Source organism: Lontra canadensis, unplaced genomic scaffold, assembly GCF_010015895.1.
Source record: "Lontra canadensis isolate GAN:19392208 unplaced genomic scaffold, GSC_riverotter_1.0 scaffold20, whole genome shotgun sequence".
Classification (NCBI taxonomy): domain Eukaryota; kingdom Metazoa; phylum Chordata; class Mammalia; order Carnivora; family Mustelidae; genus Lontra; species Lontra canadensis.
In genome coordinates, this window is record NW_022631014.1 from 24,060,826 (window position 1) to 24,077,822 (window position 16,997).

A 16,997-nucleotide genomic window follows, 5' to 3' on the forward strand; every position below is an offset into this window, starting at 1 on the left:
TAAAAAATTACTGACAGCATTATTTGTTCTAAACAACTAGATGTAAAATGAATCCACGAAATCCTCCTCATAAATCATTATTCTCATATATATTTGTTTATCTGCACATTAACTATCCCAGGAAGCAGATGTAAGGATCCTAGTACATTGACTACCCCCAGGAAAGGAAATTTATTGACTGAGAGATAGAAGTAGAGGGATTTTATCACTGCATTTTTGAATCTTTCAAGTTTGAGCCATGTAAATGCACTATATTCACAGAATAAATTAAAACATTTACATAAAGAAGATCATTATTTCTGTAAGGAAATACCCTTTATAATTTCCATTGTATCCGCTAACAACAAAAATGCAACTGTATCAAACAATACCATCAGACTCCAAGACTTGTGCCAGAATGCACATCATTTCTCAGGAAGGATGCTCAGAGTTCAGCTGACATTGCTTTCCATATCTACACATTTGCAATGAAGGAAGCAGCCTGCTGATTTACATTTTAGCATGAGCTCCTTATCTTTCTGCAAACTACCACAAACAGTTCGCAGACCAGCAAGCCCAGTGTGGGAGCCATACTGAGGGCAGCACCATGAACTATGGTGAGTACCATTGACAGCAAGTTTTAGTGATGTGCTGACCAAGACAACAGGGGGGAAAAAATCCTCAAAATGCAAATTCCATTAATCTCAGCTAATATGTGACTTAAGAACTGTATCAGTTAATCAGGGTTCGAGATAAGACCCTCCTCGAGACTTCAGATTATAAACCTCTCTCTTTCAAAGGAATGAATAAACAGGGTTTAGCACCCTATTTGAAAGGTCACTGGCCCTTATTTTATTTTTTTCTGACCCTTATTTTAAAGCGTAAAAACTACAAATAAGTACTCAAGTATTTGTTACCCAATTGATAAACCAATTTTCAGTTAGATCACAATTACATACTATTTAGTCTTTCATATCTAAAAGAAAATATTCTTTAGGTTAAACCCTTAAACAGCTTTTAACTTAGAACTATTGAAACATTCCCTAGAAAAGTCAAACTCATGAACAAATGTAATGTTCCAAATTGTTTAAAATGTTTCTTTTAGTTTGAAATTATTTACTTAAAAATTACCAAATACAAACTTATGGTTTTCGGTGACTCCACTCGTGGACATCAACCTCACTCCCTCTCTCATTAGAACACTGGAATTCTCTCTCGATCACTCCCAGTGTGCTACTGCCTATTGCCCACACCCTGATGATTCTAGAGGCACATGAGCAAAATGAGCACAAAGGCAAATATATCTTGTGCCTTTGAAAAGCTTAACGGCAATACCATATTACTTTCTATACAACTATCAGCATTTATGTACATGGCCCACATTCTGAAAGCAACAAAATATAAAATAGTGGCTCATTTTTGTTCTTAAGCATGATCAGTGAATTCTCAGATGTCTGAACTATGGCTCACCTCATTAATTTTCCCCCATCAGCAAAACAGTACTCTGCATGAGCAGCTCCTTTAATGTTGACAGGCATTATGAGAAACTGAAGAATGGAAAACCCAATATATCTTTAGCATGTTCCCTTTAGCAGAATCTATGAAAATTCTATTCTAAAATCTTATTCAGAGCTTGAAAAAAGCCACTTGCTATACAAAATCAAATTTTAGATTAACTGGTATTAGGTAATTTCATTCTCAGTTAGTTTGGGGGAAAAAGTCACTGGGGCACCTGGGTAGCTCAGTCTGCCTTTGGCTCAGGTCATGATCCCAGGACCCTGGAATCAGCCCCTCTGCTCAGTGGGGAGTCTGCTTCTCCCCCTCCCCCTCCCCCCTGCTCGTGCTCTCTCTCTGTCTCATTTGCTCTGTCTCTCTCTCTCTGTCAAATAAATGAATAAAATCTTAAAAAAAAAATCATTTCTTTCACCTTGCAAACATACCCTGAGCCACAGGCAAAAGATTTTCCAAAGCATGTTTTTCAATAAAGTTTTATACATTTTAAAATTCATTTTTAGGGGTGCCTGGGTGGCTCAGTCATTAAGTATCTGCCTTCAGCTCAGGTCATGATCCCAGGGTCCTGGGATCAAGCCCCACATCAGGCTCTCTGCTCGGTAGGAAGCCTGCTTCTCCCTCTCTCTCTGCTTGTGTTCCCTCTCTCACTGTGCCTCTCTCTGTCAAATAAATAAATAAAATCTTAAAAAAAAAATAGAATAAAATAAAATAAAATAAAATTCATTTTTAAATTTACAAAGAGTAAAAATCACTCATAAAGCTCTTTGAATTTTTACAAATGCAGTGAGGTGTGAAACCATCGTAATCAAGATACAGAAGAAGTCCATCATTCCAAAAACTGTCCTTGTGCTGTACCCTTGTAATCAAATACACACCTTATTCCCAATCCGTGGCAATCACCCTGCAGTAAATTTAAATGTCCAAAATTTAGAATGGATGCATAGGACAAATCTCACAGCAGAGAGAAGACAATACAACGAGCCCTCCCCATAGCCTTGCTTATATGTCCTTCCTAAACCCTCAGTGGAAGGATGCTGTTGACCTACCACAGAGCTGCTCCTTCCCCTTGGAATTGCGCTTCTACAACTGATGACTATAAAAGAATATCAACCAGTGGTATTCTTTCTGCTCCAATCCTACCACCTTTTTGCTGTGAAATACTCCCTCAATCTGAGTTCTTTGTGTGCCAGTGACCACATTACAGACTTAGTTGTTCACACAGATGGTGCCAATTAGTTTCCCCGTGAGGTGCTACAATGAACCTGAAATGGAAGCACTATAACCTTGCTTGCATTTGTAGAAATGGTTACAGCTGGGGCCCACTGAGAGCAGCACGGGGATAATCACATCCCTATACTTTGCAGCTCATCTTCCTCCTTATGCCCCGGCTGTCAGAGGAGAACCGTGGTCTACAGGTTCTGATTAGGCATATCGTATCTCTCACACACAGACACACACTCACACACACATATATACACACGTGTGTGTGAAACAGGCATTTCTATTCCTTCAGTTGGAACATAAGGGCTTTTAACTAAAGTATGTAGGAAGTTTTCCCTTTCATAGTTTTTAACCTCTTTGGAAATAGTTGATTTTTAGTAACATATAACATAACATAATGGGACTGGGAACATGTTTTATTAATTAGGAAGAAATGACAGCAGTAATATTAACATCTTACATTTATAAGCACCTCAGAATCTATAAAACACTCTCACATGGCTTCTAATTTAATCCAGTGTTTGCAACACAGCACCTTGGGGGACTATAAAAGAAACTAAAGCCTTCTGAAACTTTTAAGCTAGAGAGTAAAGGTGAGGCAGAAGGAAAACAGAAGTGACAACAACAACAAAAAAAAAACAATTAAAATATAGCAAATATAACAGAAAATTATATGCTGGTCAAACTGATACCATTTCACCCAATCCAATTAATATATCAATGTCTATGATGCTAAGAAAGTGATAATTCAAGCCTGACCCAATTTTTGAAACAAAATTCCAAAGCAAAAAGCAGCTAAGTGTTTCTTAAAGTGGGATCTGACCTCAAATACTAACACAACATCTTGAGCTTGGGATATTGTTAATGGGGGAGGTTTCCTAAAGGAAAGGGGTTATTAAACTGGGTTCTTCAACAAAACCAGTATTTCCCACCGACTGACAAATTTATAAGCCAGACCGCTAATTCCACACTCCCCAAGGACAGAAGAATCTCATTTATAAAGATGCCATACCTGAGACCAGTTATTCAACAAAGTAGCTGAAATGAGGAATCATAAAAATGCCTATCTTTCATGTTTTATTTCAGCAAACATTTAAATGTACATTTATTTGCAAAGATTTTAATGTAGGGCCAATACCTTTTCTTTGGATAGGACCCAGGGATAGAGTTCCACAGTCTTCCATACACAAATAACACCCATGAGACAATGTTGAAGATCATCAGGATTGTTTTCTTTAAAGAAGAATGAAAACTTAAAGACACATGTGGACCAAAGTGAAAACAGAACCTGGAAGCTGTCCATGTTTTTATGATTTGTTCCTAATCTTTTATAATTGCCTCATCTTTATCCAATCTGATAATAATTTGTCTTTATGGAGTCTTTCCAAGGGTATTCATAGAAATGATGGCTCTCTCTGTTTTAGCACACACATTTCATCAGTTTTCATTCCACTTAATGAAATTATGCCGATTACAGTAACAAGAATGCCATACATAGATTGGGAAACAAAATGCCTCTTGGTGAGCACTTACTTCAGTGAGCAGACATCTTCACTGGCTCCAACCCAGTGGGCTGGGAGCACCTGCGCCAGTCCAGGTACTGCTGGGAGGGGAAGGGAGGGGGTCACCTGGGGAGGCCAGAAAGCAGGCCGCCTATCACTGATCCATCTCCTGGCGAGTTCTGTCTGTAAACACGGCTAAAGCCAGGGCTGTACCTTGGTAATACCTGGCATAGTTTAAGCACCCAATACCTACATTTTCAGTGAAAGAATTTGCCTTGACTATCTTTAATTATTCCAACACCTTCAAAAGAACATAAAGCAATGTTTCACTTGGATAAAAAATGAAGAGGGTGCCAGCGTACAGAAAGACCAGAAAATTCCCATGACTATCACAGAACTAAAGGAAACAAAAGGAGGAAGGGAAAAACCCAGTTCAACAATTCCATTCAAAAGTATCCTAATCTAAAGGTCAAAAACCTTCCTAGGAGCCCAATAAATGCTGATGCTGCACGTGGTACCAGAAGAATAGTGGTTGTCGTTTTCTTCCCAATCAAGCCTTTTAGTTAAATTCTCAGAGTTTAATCAGACCTTTCAGTTAGGTAAAGAGACTTCTATGAGAAGAGATTGTCTTCCTAAAACAAACAACTGACAAATACTGAATACTTAATCTTGCCAGGCCCTGTAGTAAGCATGCCATGTGTATTTATACATTTAATCCTCATAATAATTGTAGGTACTAAAGTCTTTCAAAGACAGATAGCTTATCAATGGTGGAGCCAGGATTTGACCCCAGGGGCCATGTTCTAAAACACAGTGTCATACTGCCTATTTAAGCTCACCTTTTCTTATAAACCATTTTAATGTTCTACTTAACGGTTTTGTTGATATACCTCCCCAAAATACATCCAAGTCTTTAATTATAAAGTTAAAATTCATTCTTGAATAATTCCCACTAACTGTATATTCACTGGGAAAACAACCACCATACATGACTACACTTATTCATTAAAAAACATTTCACAGGAGCGCCTGGGTGGCTCAGTGGGTTGAACCTCTGCCTTCGGCTCAGGTCATGATCTCAGGGTCCTGGTATTGAGCCCTGCATCGGGCTCTCTGCTTGGCAGGGAGCCCACTTTCCCCTCTCTCTTTTCCTGCCTCTCTCTCTACTTGTGATGTCTCTCTGTCAAATAAATAAATAAAATTAAAAAAAAATTTTCACAAGCAATTGCTTAATCACTTAAAAACACAGTAAAAGCGATTCAGTGGACACTTTTCAGTTGTTGAGTATTTACTGCATGCCTGTCCTTGCCAATGCTTTCAGGAGGCTCCTTATGATAGAAGAAAGGCATCGCTGTCCTACAGTTTAAGTAAATGCTAACAGTAACATGCAGGAAGGGCTCTGGGGTGTCCAAATATAAAAAGGGACAGCAGGGGAAGGGACATTGTAAAGACTGATATTCAACCTAGGCATTTCTTCTGTAAGCTGCAGAGATTCGTGTTAAGGACCACCGCAGAGGAGAAATATGATCAGAATTTTGTTTTGGAATAACAAGGCCAGAAGTAGAAAGCATGGAGAAGATGAGAGAAAGCATAAAGCCAGAAGACTAGTAAGGACCCAGTCACACTGGTGGCTGTGAAAGTCTAAGTGAGAGCTGGGGAATGTACACTTTAAATAAGGGAACTGTATGATATATGAATTATATCTATAAAGTTGTTTTTTTAAAAAGCCTAGATGGGGGAGTGCCTGGTGGCTCAATCGGTTAAGCATCAGCCTTCGGCTCAGGTTGGAGATCCTGAGATGGAGCCCGGCATCAGGCTCCTTGCTCATCGGCGGAGCCTGCTTCTCCCTCTCCCACTTCCCCTGCTTGTGCTCTCTCTCTCTCTCTCTCTCTTCTTATCAAACAAATAAAAATTTTAAAAATTTACAAAAAAGTCTAAATGGGAAATGGTAAAAGCCTGACCTCAAACCACAGCAATGGTCAAAGGGAAGAGTGGTGCAACAGATATTCAAAGTCAGAATCAGCAAGACTTGGTGGGATGATGGGCAGGAAGGAGGGCTGGACTGAGGTGTGGGAACAGGAAGATTGCAAAGAGAAGAAAAATGGGAGTACTGTCACAGGATGGGAACATGAGATAGAGACTAACATATAATCGAGAAACTGCAGCACAAACAAAACCAATTCACTGTTGCATGGGGGGAGCAGAGCCGGGGAGAGGCATCTGTGAGATAAGGGACAAATACAAGCTAGCTGCTAAAATATGAACCCATTAACAGTGGTGTCACTGTTCACCGTTACCACCTTCTCAAGTCCTCCTCTGCATCAGACCTGGCGTCTGCCGCTTCTGCTATATTTTACCAATGCCCTCATTCTACATCTGAGCCACCGTGGCACACAGAGACGAAGAGGAAGGGCGGAGGTCCTAATTCAGCTACCTCTGGCCTCTGACACCCCAAGCTACTTCCATGTTGCTATGCTGCTTAACAAATAATGATGACAGTGACAATCAAGACAACAACAGCTTCACTCTGCCACTGCCAAGCCAGCTCTCAGAACTGCAGCTCTCAGCTCTGGGCCTCTGCCAAATGCCCAGCTCTGTGTGTGGAATTTCACATGCACAATCGTGTCTGTATCTTGTCTTGTAAGAGTGGTAACACAACCTGCATCTACCAAGAATCTGCACAAGGCCATACCCTTGTGATTAGGGTCACACATGTGTCATTTCTACTCCTCAGTATATCCCTAAAGAGAAGCTACTCTGGTCTCAATCTGTAGTCAAGGAAATAGGCATACCAGCAATTGCACTGCTGGGTATTTACCCCAAAGATACAGGTATAGTGAAAAGAAGGCCCACATGCACCCCAATGTTCATAGCAATAATGTCCACAACAACCAAACTGTGGAAGGAGCTGAGATGCCCTTCAACAGATGAATGAATAGAGAAGAGGTGGTCCATATACACAATGGAATATTACTCAGTCATCAGAATGGATGAATACCCAATATTTGTGTCAACATGCATGGAACTGGACATTATGCTGAGTGAAATAAGTCAGAAAAAGAGAATTATCATATGGTTTCACTTAACTGTGGAACATAAGGAATAGCATGGAGGACATTAGGAGAAGGAAGGGAAAAATGAAGAGGGGGAATCAGAGTGGGAGATGAACCATGAGAGACTATGGCCTCTGGGAAACAAACTGAGGGTTTTAGAGGAGGGGGGTGGGGGGATGGGTGAGCCCAGTGAGGGGTACTAAAGAGGGCACCAATTGCATGGAGCACTGGGTGTTATGCACAAACAATGAATCATGGAACACTACATCAAAAACTAATGAGGTACTACATAATAATTAACAACATAATAAGAAAAATTATAAAAGAAAAAAGGTCTAGAAGATGAGGTGACTGGCCCAGGGCCATGGTGCACTAAGGAGCAGGAGAGGGACAGAATCTCCACACTCTGAAGTACCCATATGTATTCATACACACAGATGTAAATACGAATTAACGGAGAGAGGGAGTAAGAGAGAGCATTCATGTAGCAAAAGGTTCGAAATGAGTGAATCCTTATAAATATAGGAATTACCTGTATTATGAGTTGCAGCTTTTCTGAAACCATTTTTAAGTCTGAAACCATTTTTAAAGAATAGAAAAATAGGGACAGCTGGGTAGATCACAGTTAACACAGTTAAGTGCCCAACTCTTAATTTTGGCTCATGTCACGATCTCAGGGTCCTGAGATCAAGCTTCTTGTTGGGCTCCCCACTCAGGGTGGAGCCTGCTTCAGATTCTCTTCTCTCCCTCTGCCCCCCACAACTCATGCTGTACCTCTCTCTCTAAATAAATAAATAAATAGTTAAGATCATAAGTAAGTAAAGTAAGTAAGTAAATAAATAAATAATAGAAAAATAAACCCTGTGAGTCAGGGCATAAAAGAACTCAAAGGGCTCTGTCCATTCTCAAAAGACACCTTAGTCATTACAAGCAGGTGAGAATCAATTCTGTTTCTAGGCAGCTCTTGGCGGGAGTGGAAATCACATAACACCCCCCCCCCTTTTTTTAAGAAACTGCAATTAAGCAATATTTTTAAAACTACCAATTAAACATGCATGGTGCAAATTAGCTTGCTAGGCACCAGGACCTGAGCATTAGAAATGCAGTATAACTTCTGGGGTGAATAGTTAATTCACTGTCACCTGAGGAGAAAAGTAGCGTTTAGTAGGTGAATGGTCCACATTCAGAATGTATGACTGCTTCATCTTGCCAAGTTTAAAATTAAAAGAGAACTGTGAATGTATTTAATACTAAAATAACGGATTACCAACATGTGATATTTAGAAAATTTAGGTCATTTCTATTTTTTAGGAATTGGGAGTTCTTGTGCAATTCCTCATTTCCTCATTTAAAGAAGTGATCCTTTGCAAAACAAACAAATAAACAAAAACAAAAACAAACCAGTAGTGATCCTTTGTTTGATCCAAGAAGTAAATGAAATTTGCCTCAAAAGTGAGGATAATTATTATTTAAAAGGAATTATTTGGATGATGATTTAATCTTGTGGTCTGAACTTGTGGGCATAAGACTGCCATTATTTGGCTATTTTTAATCTAGAAATGGAATTTTCACATGTTTTCATACATTGGTAGGCTATTCTTTTGATCAGCCCATAATTTTGTAACATTTTAGCAATAAAAGTAGTGTTCAAGTGTCCTTAGTTCTTAAAGTAAACACTAGATGGCAGTAATTACACAAAAGTTGTGACATATGACCTGGTGCTTACCAGCAAACGTTACTGACCATCTTTGCCTTTTACTGAATTTTACACTGCACTATGTCAAGCTTTAAAACAAAACTAAACTAAACTAACCTGAAGAATCAAAAATTAAAGCTAAAGTTTCCTGACTTTAGAAGTTTGAACAAGAAAAACTTCATCCACAATTAAAATTGTGAGAACACTCTCAACACCAGCTTTATAAAATCGTTACATGTTCTAAGTTTCTTTTGTCTTGTTAAAAAATTTTAATCACATGAACATGTTTTAGATGTTACTTAATTTGGAGAAAATAACTAAAGATCTCTTAAACTGCTGTTTCCATTAAAATGCTAAAAATTTACACAAGAACTTACTTTATTTATGACTTTTTTTTGGGTTTGAATTAGTGAAATTTCTATTCTTTTAGGGATTATGAATGAATATACATAAATATAGCATGCTATTAATTAATGTCCTACAGGGGCACCTGGGTGGCTCAGTGGGTTAAGCCGCTGCCTTCGGCTCAGGTCATGATCTCAGGGTCCTGGGATCGAGTCCCGTATCGGGCTCTCTGCTCGGCAGGGAGCCTGCTTCCCTCCCTCTCTCTCTCTCTCTGCCTGCCTCTCTGTCTACTTGTGATCTCTCTCTGTCAAATAAATAAATAAAATCTTAAAAAAAAAATTTAATGTCCTACACACAAAACGTTTTTTAAAACTTAATAATTAAGGATGAGGGGACAGAAGGCAAGCTTAGGAAGAAGCACAAGTTGACACCTCACAACCCCCTTCCCCCGAAATGGGATTTACTTGACATCCCTCGGGCACTCCTGGCTGCCCTAAAGCTAAGGAAAGGAAAAAGAAATAGTTAACTCACAGAGATCACAATCCTGCAAGACATGAGTCTCCCTCAGCTTACAAATGTCTTAGAGATCTACAAGAACAAAGCATTTCTATCAATAACCTAGCTTCCAGAAGAAACTGTAGATACAATCAAATGTCCTTATAACCTGCAGCCCATTTCCAGATACCTGAAGCAGGCAGAGTGTGATGTTCCTCCAGGAATCTCCCAACTGTCTTCATGTTAATGCCTTGCCAGCAGGAAAAACAACCTTAACTCGACAATGGCATAACCACCGACAATGGCATAACCACCGGTATCCTGGGAGTCTATTTTAACATGTAAAAATCCTTTGAGACCTCCCTTTTCCTTACCTCCCCCAATATAATGTAATCAATATAATCAGCCACCCCTCACATTCCTGGGGCTGCAGCTCTTTCTGCCTATGGGTCCTGTCCCTGTGCTTAATAAACCACCATTTTGTACTAAAGATGTCTCGAGAATTCTTTCCTGGTCATAGGCTCCAGACTGCACCCCACAGAACCGCACCTATATTCCAAAACCATATCAATTAATACTGATACTTTACCTTGAGTCTGGAAAAAAAAAAACCCATGTAATTAAATATAATTTTAACATTTTACTTCCTTATTTGAAAATACTTCTACAGATCAAAAGGAAAAATCTTATACACAGAAACATGTTAACTTGACCCATGGATGGTTTTAGGGAATCTTCTATAACATTCTGAATTAGAATTTCAGTATGATTTTACAAACTTGCATGGTAATAAACCAAAAAAGTATGCTTTCTAATTTATATTAAACTTTCTACTTTTTGGATTCATTACAAGACCAGATGGCATTCAGCTTAGGTCTCAGCAACACTAAAATAAAACTAGCTAACTTACTAATTTCTTGGTTACTTCTAACAGTTTCTCTGAGCTAGATTTTGTTCTAACACAAAAAATTTTCAATTTAGAAAACAAAGCTGGGGTTCTCGCAATAGGAAGAATGTCAATAAAATAAAAACAAATAAATCTTCAAAAATACCACTGTGGTAGAAAGGAAAGACATTTTAATATGAATCTGTGCCAATATAAACCCAGCTTTTAATCAATAGTTTTTAAAAAATCAGTTAAGTAGCTTCAGTTACTACAAGCACATTAAAACAAACACAAACCCGATAGCCGAATCAATCTTTTACAGCCTCGAAAAAGAACAAAGTCTCACCCTTCCTGATATGAAAACTTACTACAAAGCTACAGTAAGAAAAGCAGTATGGTAACTGACCTGAAGACAGATATATACTCATCACCAAATTCATCAAGTTGTATACATTAAATATGTACAGCTTTTTGTATGTCAATCACACATCAATAAAGCGGTTAAAAAAAAAGACAGACATATAGATAGACCAATGAAACTGAATAGAGTCAAGAAATAAACTACCTAACATATATGGTCAAATGATTTTCAACAAGGATGCCAATACCAGTTACTGGGGAATGGAGAGTCTTTTCTACATGATGCTGGAAGTACTGAATATCCACATGCAAAAGAATGAATTTGGATACTTACAGCACATACAAAAATTAACCTAAAATGGATCAAACACCTAAACTTAAGGCCTAAAACTATAAAACTCCTGGAAAAAAACATAGGGCAAAAGCTTCATGACATTAGATCTGGCAATGATTTCCTGGATATGACACTAAAGCACAGGCAAAAAAAGGAAAAAGTAGAAAAATTAGACTTCTGTACAAGAGGTAGTATCAGGGGAGCAAAGAGGTAATCCACAGAATGGGAGACTATATCTGCAAGTCAGACATCTAATAAGGGATTGATACCCAGAATAAAGAACTCCTACCAAAAAGCAAACAGCACAATTTAAAAATAGGCAAAGAACTTGAACAGATAACCTAAAAAAGAAATACAAATGGCCAAAAACAACATGAAAACATGTTTAATATCACTGATTATCAGGGAAATCAAAACTATAATGAGATACTACATTATACACATTACGGTAACTATTACTTAAAAAAAAAACAACAAAAAGCAGCAACATAAAATCACAAGTGTTGACAAGGATGTAGAGAAATTGGAATGCAATTCCCACATTGCTGATGGGAATGCAAAATGGTGTAGCTGCTATGAAAAATGGTACAGTTAATTTCCTCAAAAAATTCCTCGTAGAATTACCATATATCCAGAAATTCTGTTTCTGGCTATATACTTAAAAGAAGTGAAACAGAGACTCAAACAGATTATTTGTATACCCACGTTCACAGTAGCATTATTCACGATAACTAAAATGTAGAAGCAATACGAATGCCCATCGATTGATGCCTGGATAAATAAAATGTAGTATATCTATCAATGGAATATCATTCATTCTTAAAAAGGAAGGAAATTCTGACATATGCTACAATATGAATGAACCTTAAAGACCTTATGCCAAGGGAAATAACCCAGACACAAAAGGACAAATATGGGGTGATTCCATTATAGGAGATTCCTGATGTAATCAAATTCATAGAAACAAAAGTAGAATGGGGGTGGGGAGGGGAGTTAGTGTTTAAGAGATACAGAATTTCAGTCAATGCCTTGAACTATACACTTAAAAGTGGTTAAGAGGGTAAATTTCATATTATGTGTTTTTTATCACAGTTAAAAAATTTTAAAGAGGTTACAGTGCTAAATTTATGTTATGTTTACTTTATCACAATAAAAAAATGAAAAGAGTAGTATACAGTTAGTTACCACCTCTTCATCCTCCCTTACCTTTAACTCTGGGTGATCTCAATATTAGTAATGATCTCTATATTAATAATTGTTGATAACATTCTAATGAGTTATCTTACTAAAAAAAAAAAAACCCAATACATACCAAAATGATCACTTTTATCTTATAAGGATTTAATCTTGGTAACCCAGGGAAATACTTCTTGTCTAGAGGTCTAAGTCTAGCTGGTAATGAAATGGCCTAAAACATTGCTGGCATTCTGGCCTCTGCGGATTAATTTTAAGCTGAAAACTACCTTTCTTCTAAGTCATGACTGACTCTAAATCAGCCTGGGCTGTGCTTTTATCTCCCACCCTCAGGATGCCGGGTATCCTTAACTTAGGAGTAGGTTACAGAATTCAGAGTGAGAAGTCTCTACTAGCATGGAAGAAACTGCCTTTTAAACTGCTCTGGGAAATCAGGATTCACTCACACCCAAGCCTTCCCAAAATATGCAACAGGAGGCCCCAGACCTCACCGAAGGGAGAAGATAAAGCCAGCAAAGGGTCTCCTGTCTTCGGATGCTCTCCATGATTATCCTCTTCCATGTTGCCACTGACCATTCACTTGGCACGTCATTCATACTTCCTAGCTGCATCTCTAGTGGATGAATGTAACCAGTCTGTACGTGGGGATATGCACGCGTGTGTGTGTCTGTGTGTCATACTTCCTAGCTGCATCTCTAGTAGATGAATTTAACCAGTCTGCACGCAGAGACATGCACTCATGTGTGTGTCTGTGTGGTCAAAAAGTGCACATCTCCTCAGCTACATTAAGAAGCAGAGTTCTTGAGGACAGACACAGAAAGACAGCTTTGTCTTTCCTTAGCACCAGATTCAGTGTAATATACATGTAAGTTTTATATACTGAGTATAATTTAATTAAGGAATAAAAAAATGAGCACTTGCCACTTTGTGTTCTCTAAATAGAACTTAGAAGAGAATGTTATACACAAATATAGTCATAAATTAATACTGGATATAAATTAATCAAAAGAATAATATCCATTTTTTCCTTTTTAAATAAAAAAAGAAGTACCCATTTCCCTTTCTAATAGCTTAATTTATTAATTCCACATTTATGTCAACACTGAAATGCCTACCTACCATGTTTTAGTTACTATTCTAGCTAGTAGTCTGATTTACTCGATAGAAAAGTAGACACTGTCCCTGCTCTTCTGAAGCTGACAGTGCACAGGGAGAAACAGACATTACATAAACACGCCTACCAGGAAATGCCAGGCATATAAGTGGGATAATCACCATGAGGGAAGACAATTAAGGCTTCATGAGAGACTAACAGAAGAGATCCAGAAGAGATGGAGAGATCAGAAAAGGCTGGGAGCCCAGTGACATCTGAGCTGAGACCTAAGGAATAAAAGTATGCTAGCTAGGCCCAAAGAAAGGACTTTGTAAGGGCAAAGGTCCTAAGCCAAAGAGGGGAAAAAAAAAAAGGAATAAAAAAGTGAGGACTTCTACTTCTGGGCAGGTAGAATAGAAGTACTCTTCACTACTCCTCCTGCTAAGTACAACTAAAAGCCACTGACATTATACATAAAATAAACATAAGAAAACTCTGAAGGGTAGAAAGAAGAAAACAGACTCACCAGGGACCCCAGGATCCTAAGGAGCAACATGGTAGTGAGTTCCCAGGGATCTCTCTTTACCTCGTATGTGTCAGACTAAGGGCTGAGGAAGCAGAACCAGAAATGCCAATGGGCACAAACAAAAATCAACCAGAAAAGCCTGCTCTCCAGCCAAAGTCCAGCACAGGGGAGGCCTAGCAAGACCAAACTTTTGGACACTCTAGACTAATGCAGCAGAAATCCTGGGGCCCCATCCCATGCACGCAGGCAAATCCCTGGGGGAGCGCCGGCTGCAAGAACAGCCTCAGAGGCTAGGGAGTCACCCAAATTAAGTGAGAAGAGCCAGGCCCTGGCTAGCCGATGCTAAGACATCACCAAACACAAAAGAAAGCAGTGGCAATGGCAATATACGCAACATTGGACTGGCCAGAAATCTAGAGAAAGTGAAGGCAAAATCAAGAGGTGGGCAGTGAACACATCCAGCACTGCTCAGAAGCTGGCAATGGAACACCCAGATCTGGCTTGAAGCAGAGGTCTGCTCAAGTTCGGGGAAGGGATGGTTTTCAGGGTTTCCATTTCCTTGTCTTTCAAGACATATATTGCTCTTGCTCTGGTTCCCACTTTACCAAGAAATCTAATAAACCAATTTCACTTTAACACCAACTGTTACAGTCATTGGGAAAGACGGTAAATTATTGGGAAAGATGGTAAATTTACCTTATGGTAAATTAACTGCCTGGCATTCTGGTCAGTCCTTTGTGAGACTCATTACTTTTAAAAATGTAAGTCAGCCCCAAAAGCCTAATTAACTCTGGATGTACTGGCAAAGTTAAGCGCCATATCCTATATCAAGAAGGTATGCTATGAGCCTGGGCAGTTGGCCATCCCCTAAGATACCTGTTTTGATCTCTCACACAGGTGAGAAATCAGCCTTACAAATAGCTCTCCAAAATCCTATTCAACCCTCAAAATTCAAAACAGATCTACTTTTATCTGCTAGAGCCATTCCCTTTCCCTCCTACTCACTGCTGTCTAAAATCATTCTCCAAATGCACTCTGCATATAGCATCTACCATGAACACAGATTCCTATTAAATACACAGAAAGAGTAAATACAGCAAAGCACAATCTATTTCTTCAGCCACTAGTAGAAACGTACAAGTTCATAGTTTCATTTCTAGTCAGCCTTCAGGCCTAAGGCCTTAGGCCACTCTATAATCCTGCTAAATTCTTTTTAATAAATTTCCACAACTGTTCTCTTTTTTAAATATCTAAAAATGAAAGGTCACAATATTCCAGACAATAATAATCACTAGCAATAAAGAAATTCCTGCAAATTTTTCCCTTTGCAATTGGTCAGTGCTGAATTTTCAAAATGTTACAGTAAAGCCATATTGAAAAACATGATAAAATGAAAACCTAAAAAGTACACAGACGGGGCACCTGCGGGGCTCAGTGGGTTAAGCCTCTTGCCTTCAGCTAGGGTCATAATCTCAAGGTCCTGGGATCCAGCTGCATTGGGCTCTCTGCTCAGCGGGGAGCCTTCTTCCCCAAACCGTGCACCCGCCCCGCCCCTGCCCTGCCGCCTGCCTCTCTGCCTACTTGTGACCTCTCTGTCAAATAAATAAATAAAATCTTAAAAAAAAAAAAAAAAAAGTACACAGACAGACCACTTGTACTTTGTATGTGAAATTATGAGTCTTCTTACTATATGTTACATTTTGGTGTTTTAGAGTTTCACAATGAATTTCATACCTGTTGCTAATGAGATTTAAATTGTTAATCAAAAAGCATCTCTTACAATTTATTTGCTTAAGAACGTGGAAATGACAGATCCCTAGAAGAAACTTAAAAAAATATTAAATCTACAGAATTATTTTTCAAATAGGATTTATCTACTCAGCACTGGACAGGTCAATACAACGGCTGGAAAGGTCACTTTCCCATCTGCACCATGGGGACTTTCTCATACCTGGGAAACAACCAGAAACGCACAGCCTCAAACCTCATGGCTTTCCATTACCTTACCCAGGAAATGGATGTCACTAAATTGTTAACCATTGACAGTTGGGGACATCACTGCTTTAGGTCATCTCTGCTTTAATGGAGGCATATGATGTGGAGACTATTTAAAACAGGTTTAAATTTTCACTTACCTCCACTGCTACTACAATCAAAATGAGGTCCAATTTTGACTCCGGGAAGAGGGCGTTCACTTGTGGTGACATTCCAATTAGAGCACAGTTGGTCACCACAGATATAACACTCATAGTTTCAAAAGCCAACTAAAAGAAAAAAAAATGTGAAATTAAAAACCACAATGACCTCTTCCATATTTCCTCATCCTTTTTTATATTATCTAAAATCAAAGGAAAAGCCTTTCCCTTGTTCTAAATATTCCAAGTACATTTTAAGCTTTTTCTCTATAATGCTGTGATTTTCTTTAAAATCAGCTTTAAAAAGCCACACTGTTACAAGGTATTTTAGATACTTATGGCTTGAATATCCAAAGCAGTATGTTCTACCTTCCCAACTGGAGGTGGCCAGGGACCTGAAAATTTGGAATACATCCTAGAGGAGTACGCTGTTAAAGTTACTCTACTCATATCTACAGGGAACCTAAAATGGGGCCACCAGAAAAAATGTTTCACTTTCAAAAACAGTCAGGTATGATTTCAAATATAATTTATTTTGTGACTGCCCTACTTTGACACATCACACACATCTGGTTCAACTATACCTGAGGCACCATAACAGTGATCCTTTTCTAGTGGCATTTACTTGTGGGACTTCAAGGAAAATACAGATGCCCCCACTCAGCT

General features: G+C 38.7%; 1 protein-coding gene across 4 annotated transcripts in view; it reads right to left on the reverse strand.

Annotated features, from left to right (window-relative positions):
• The window catches only part of ANO10 (anoctamin 10), a 215,876-nt gene that overhangs the window by 136,624 nt on the left and 62,255 nt on the right, over positions 1 to 16,997 (reverse strand). For all 4 annotated transcript variants that reach the window (XM_032861384.1, XM_032861382.1, XM_032861381.1 and 1 more), the window contains exon 11: positions 16,332 to 16,460. In XM_032861384.1, coding sequence (XP_032717275.1) covers positions 16,332 to 16,460 — 129 coding nt within the window. The remainder of the gene's footprint in view (positions 1 to 16,331; positions 16,461 to 16,997) is intronic.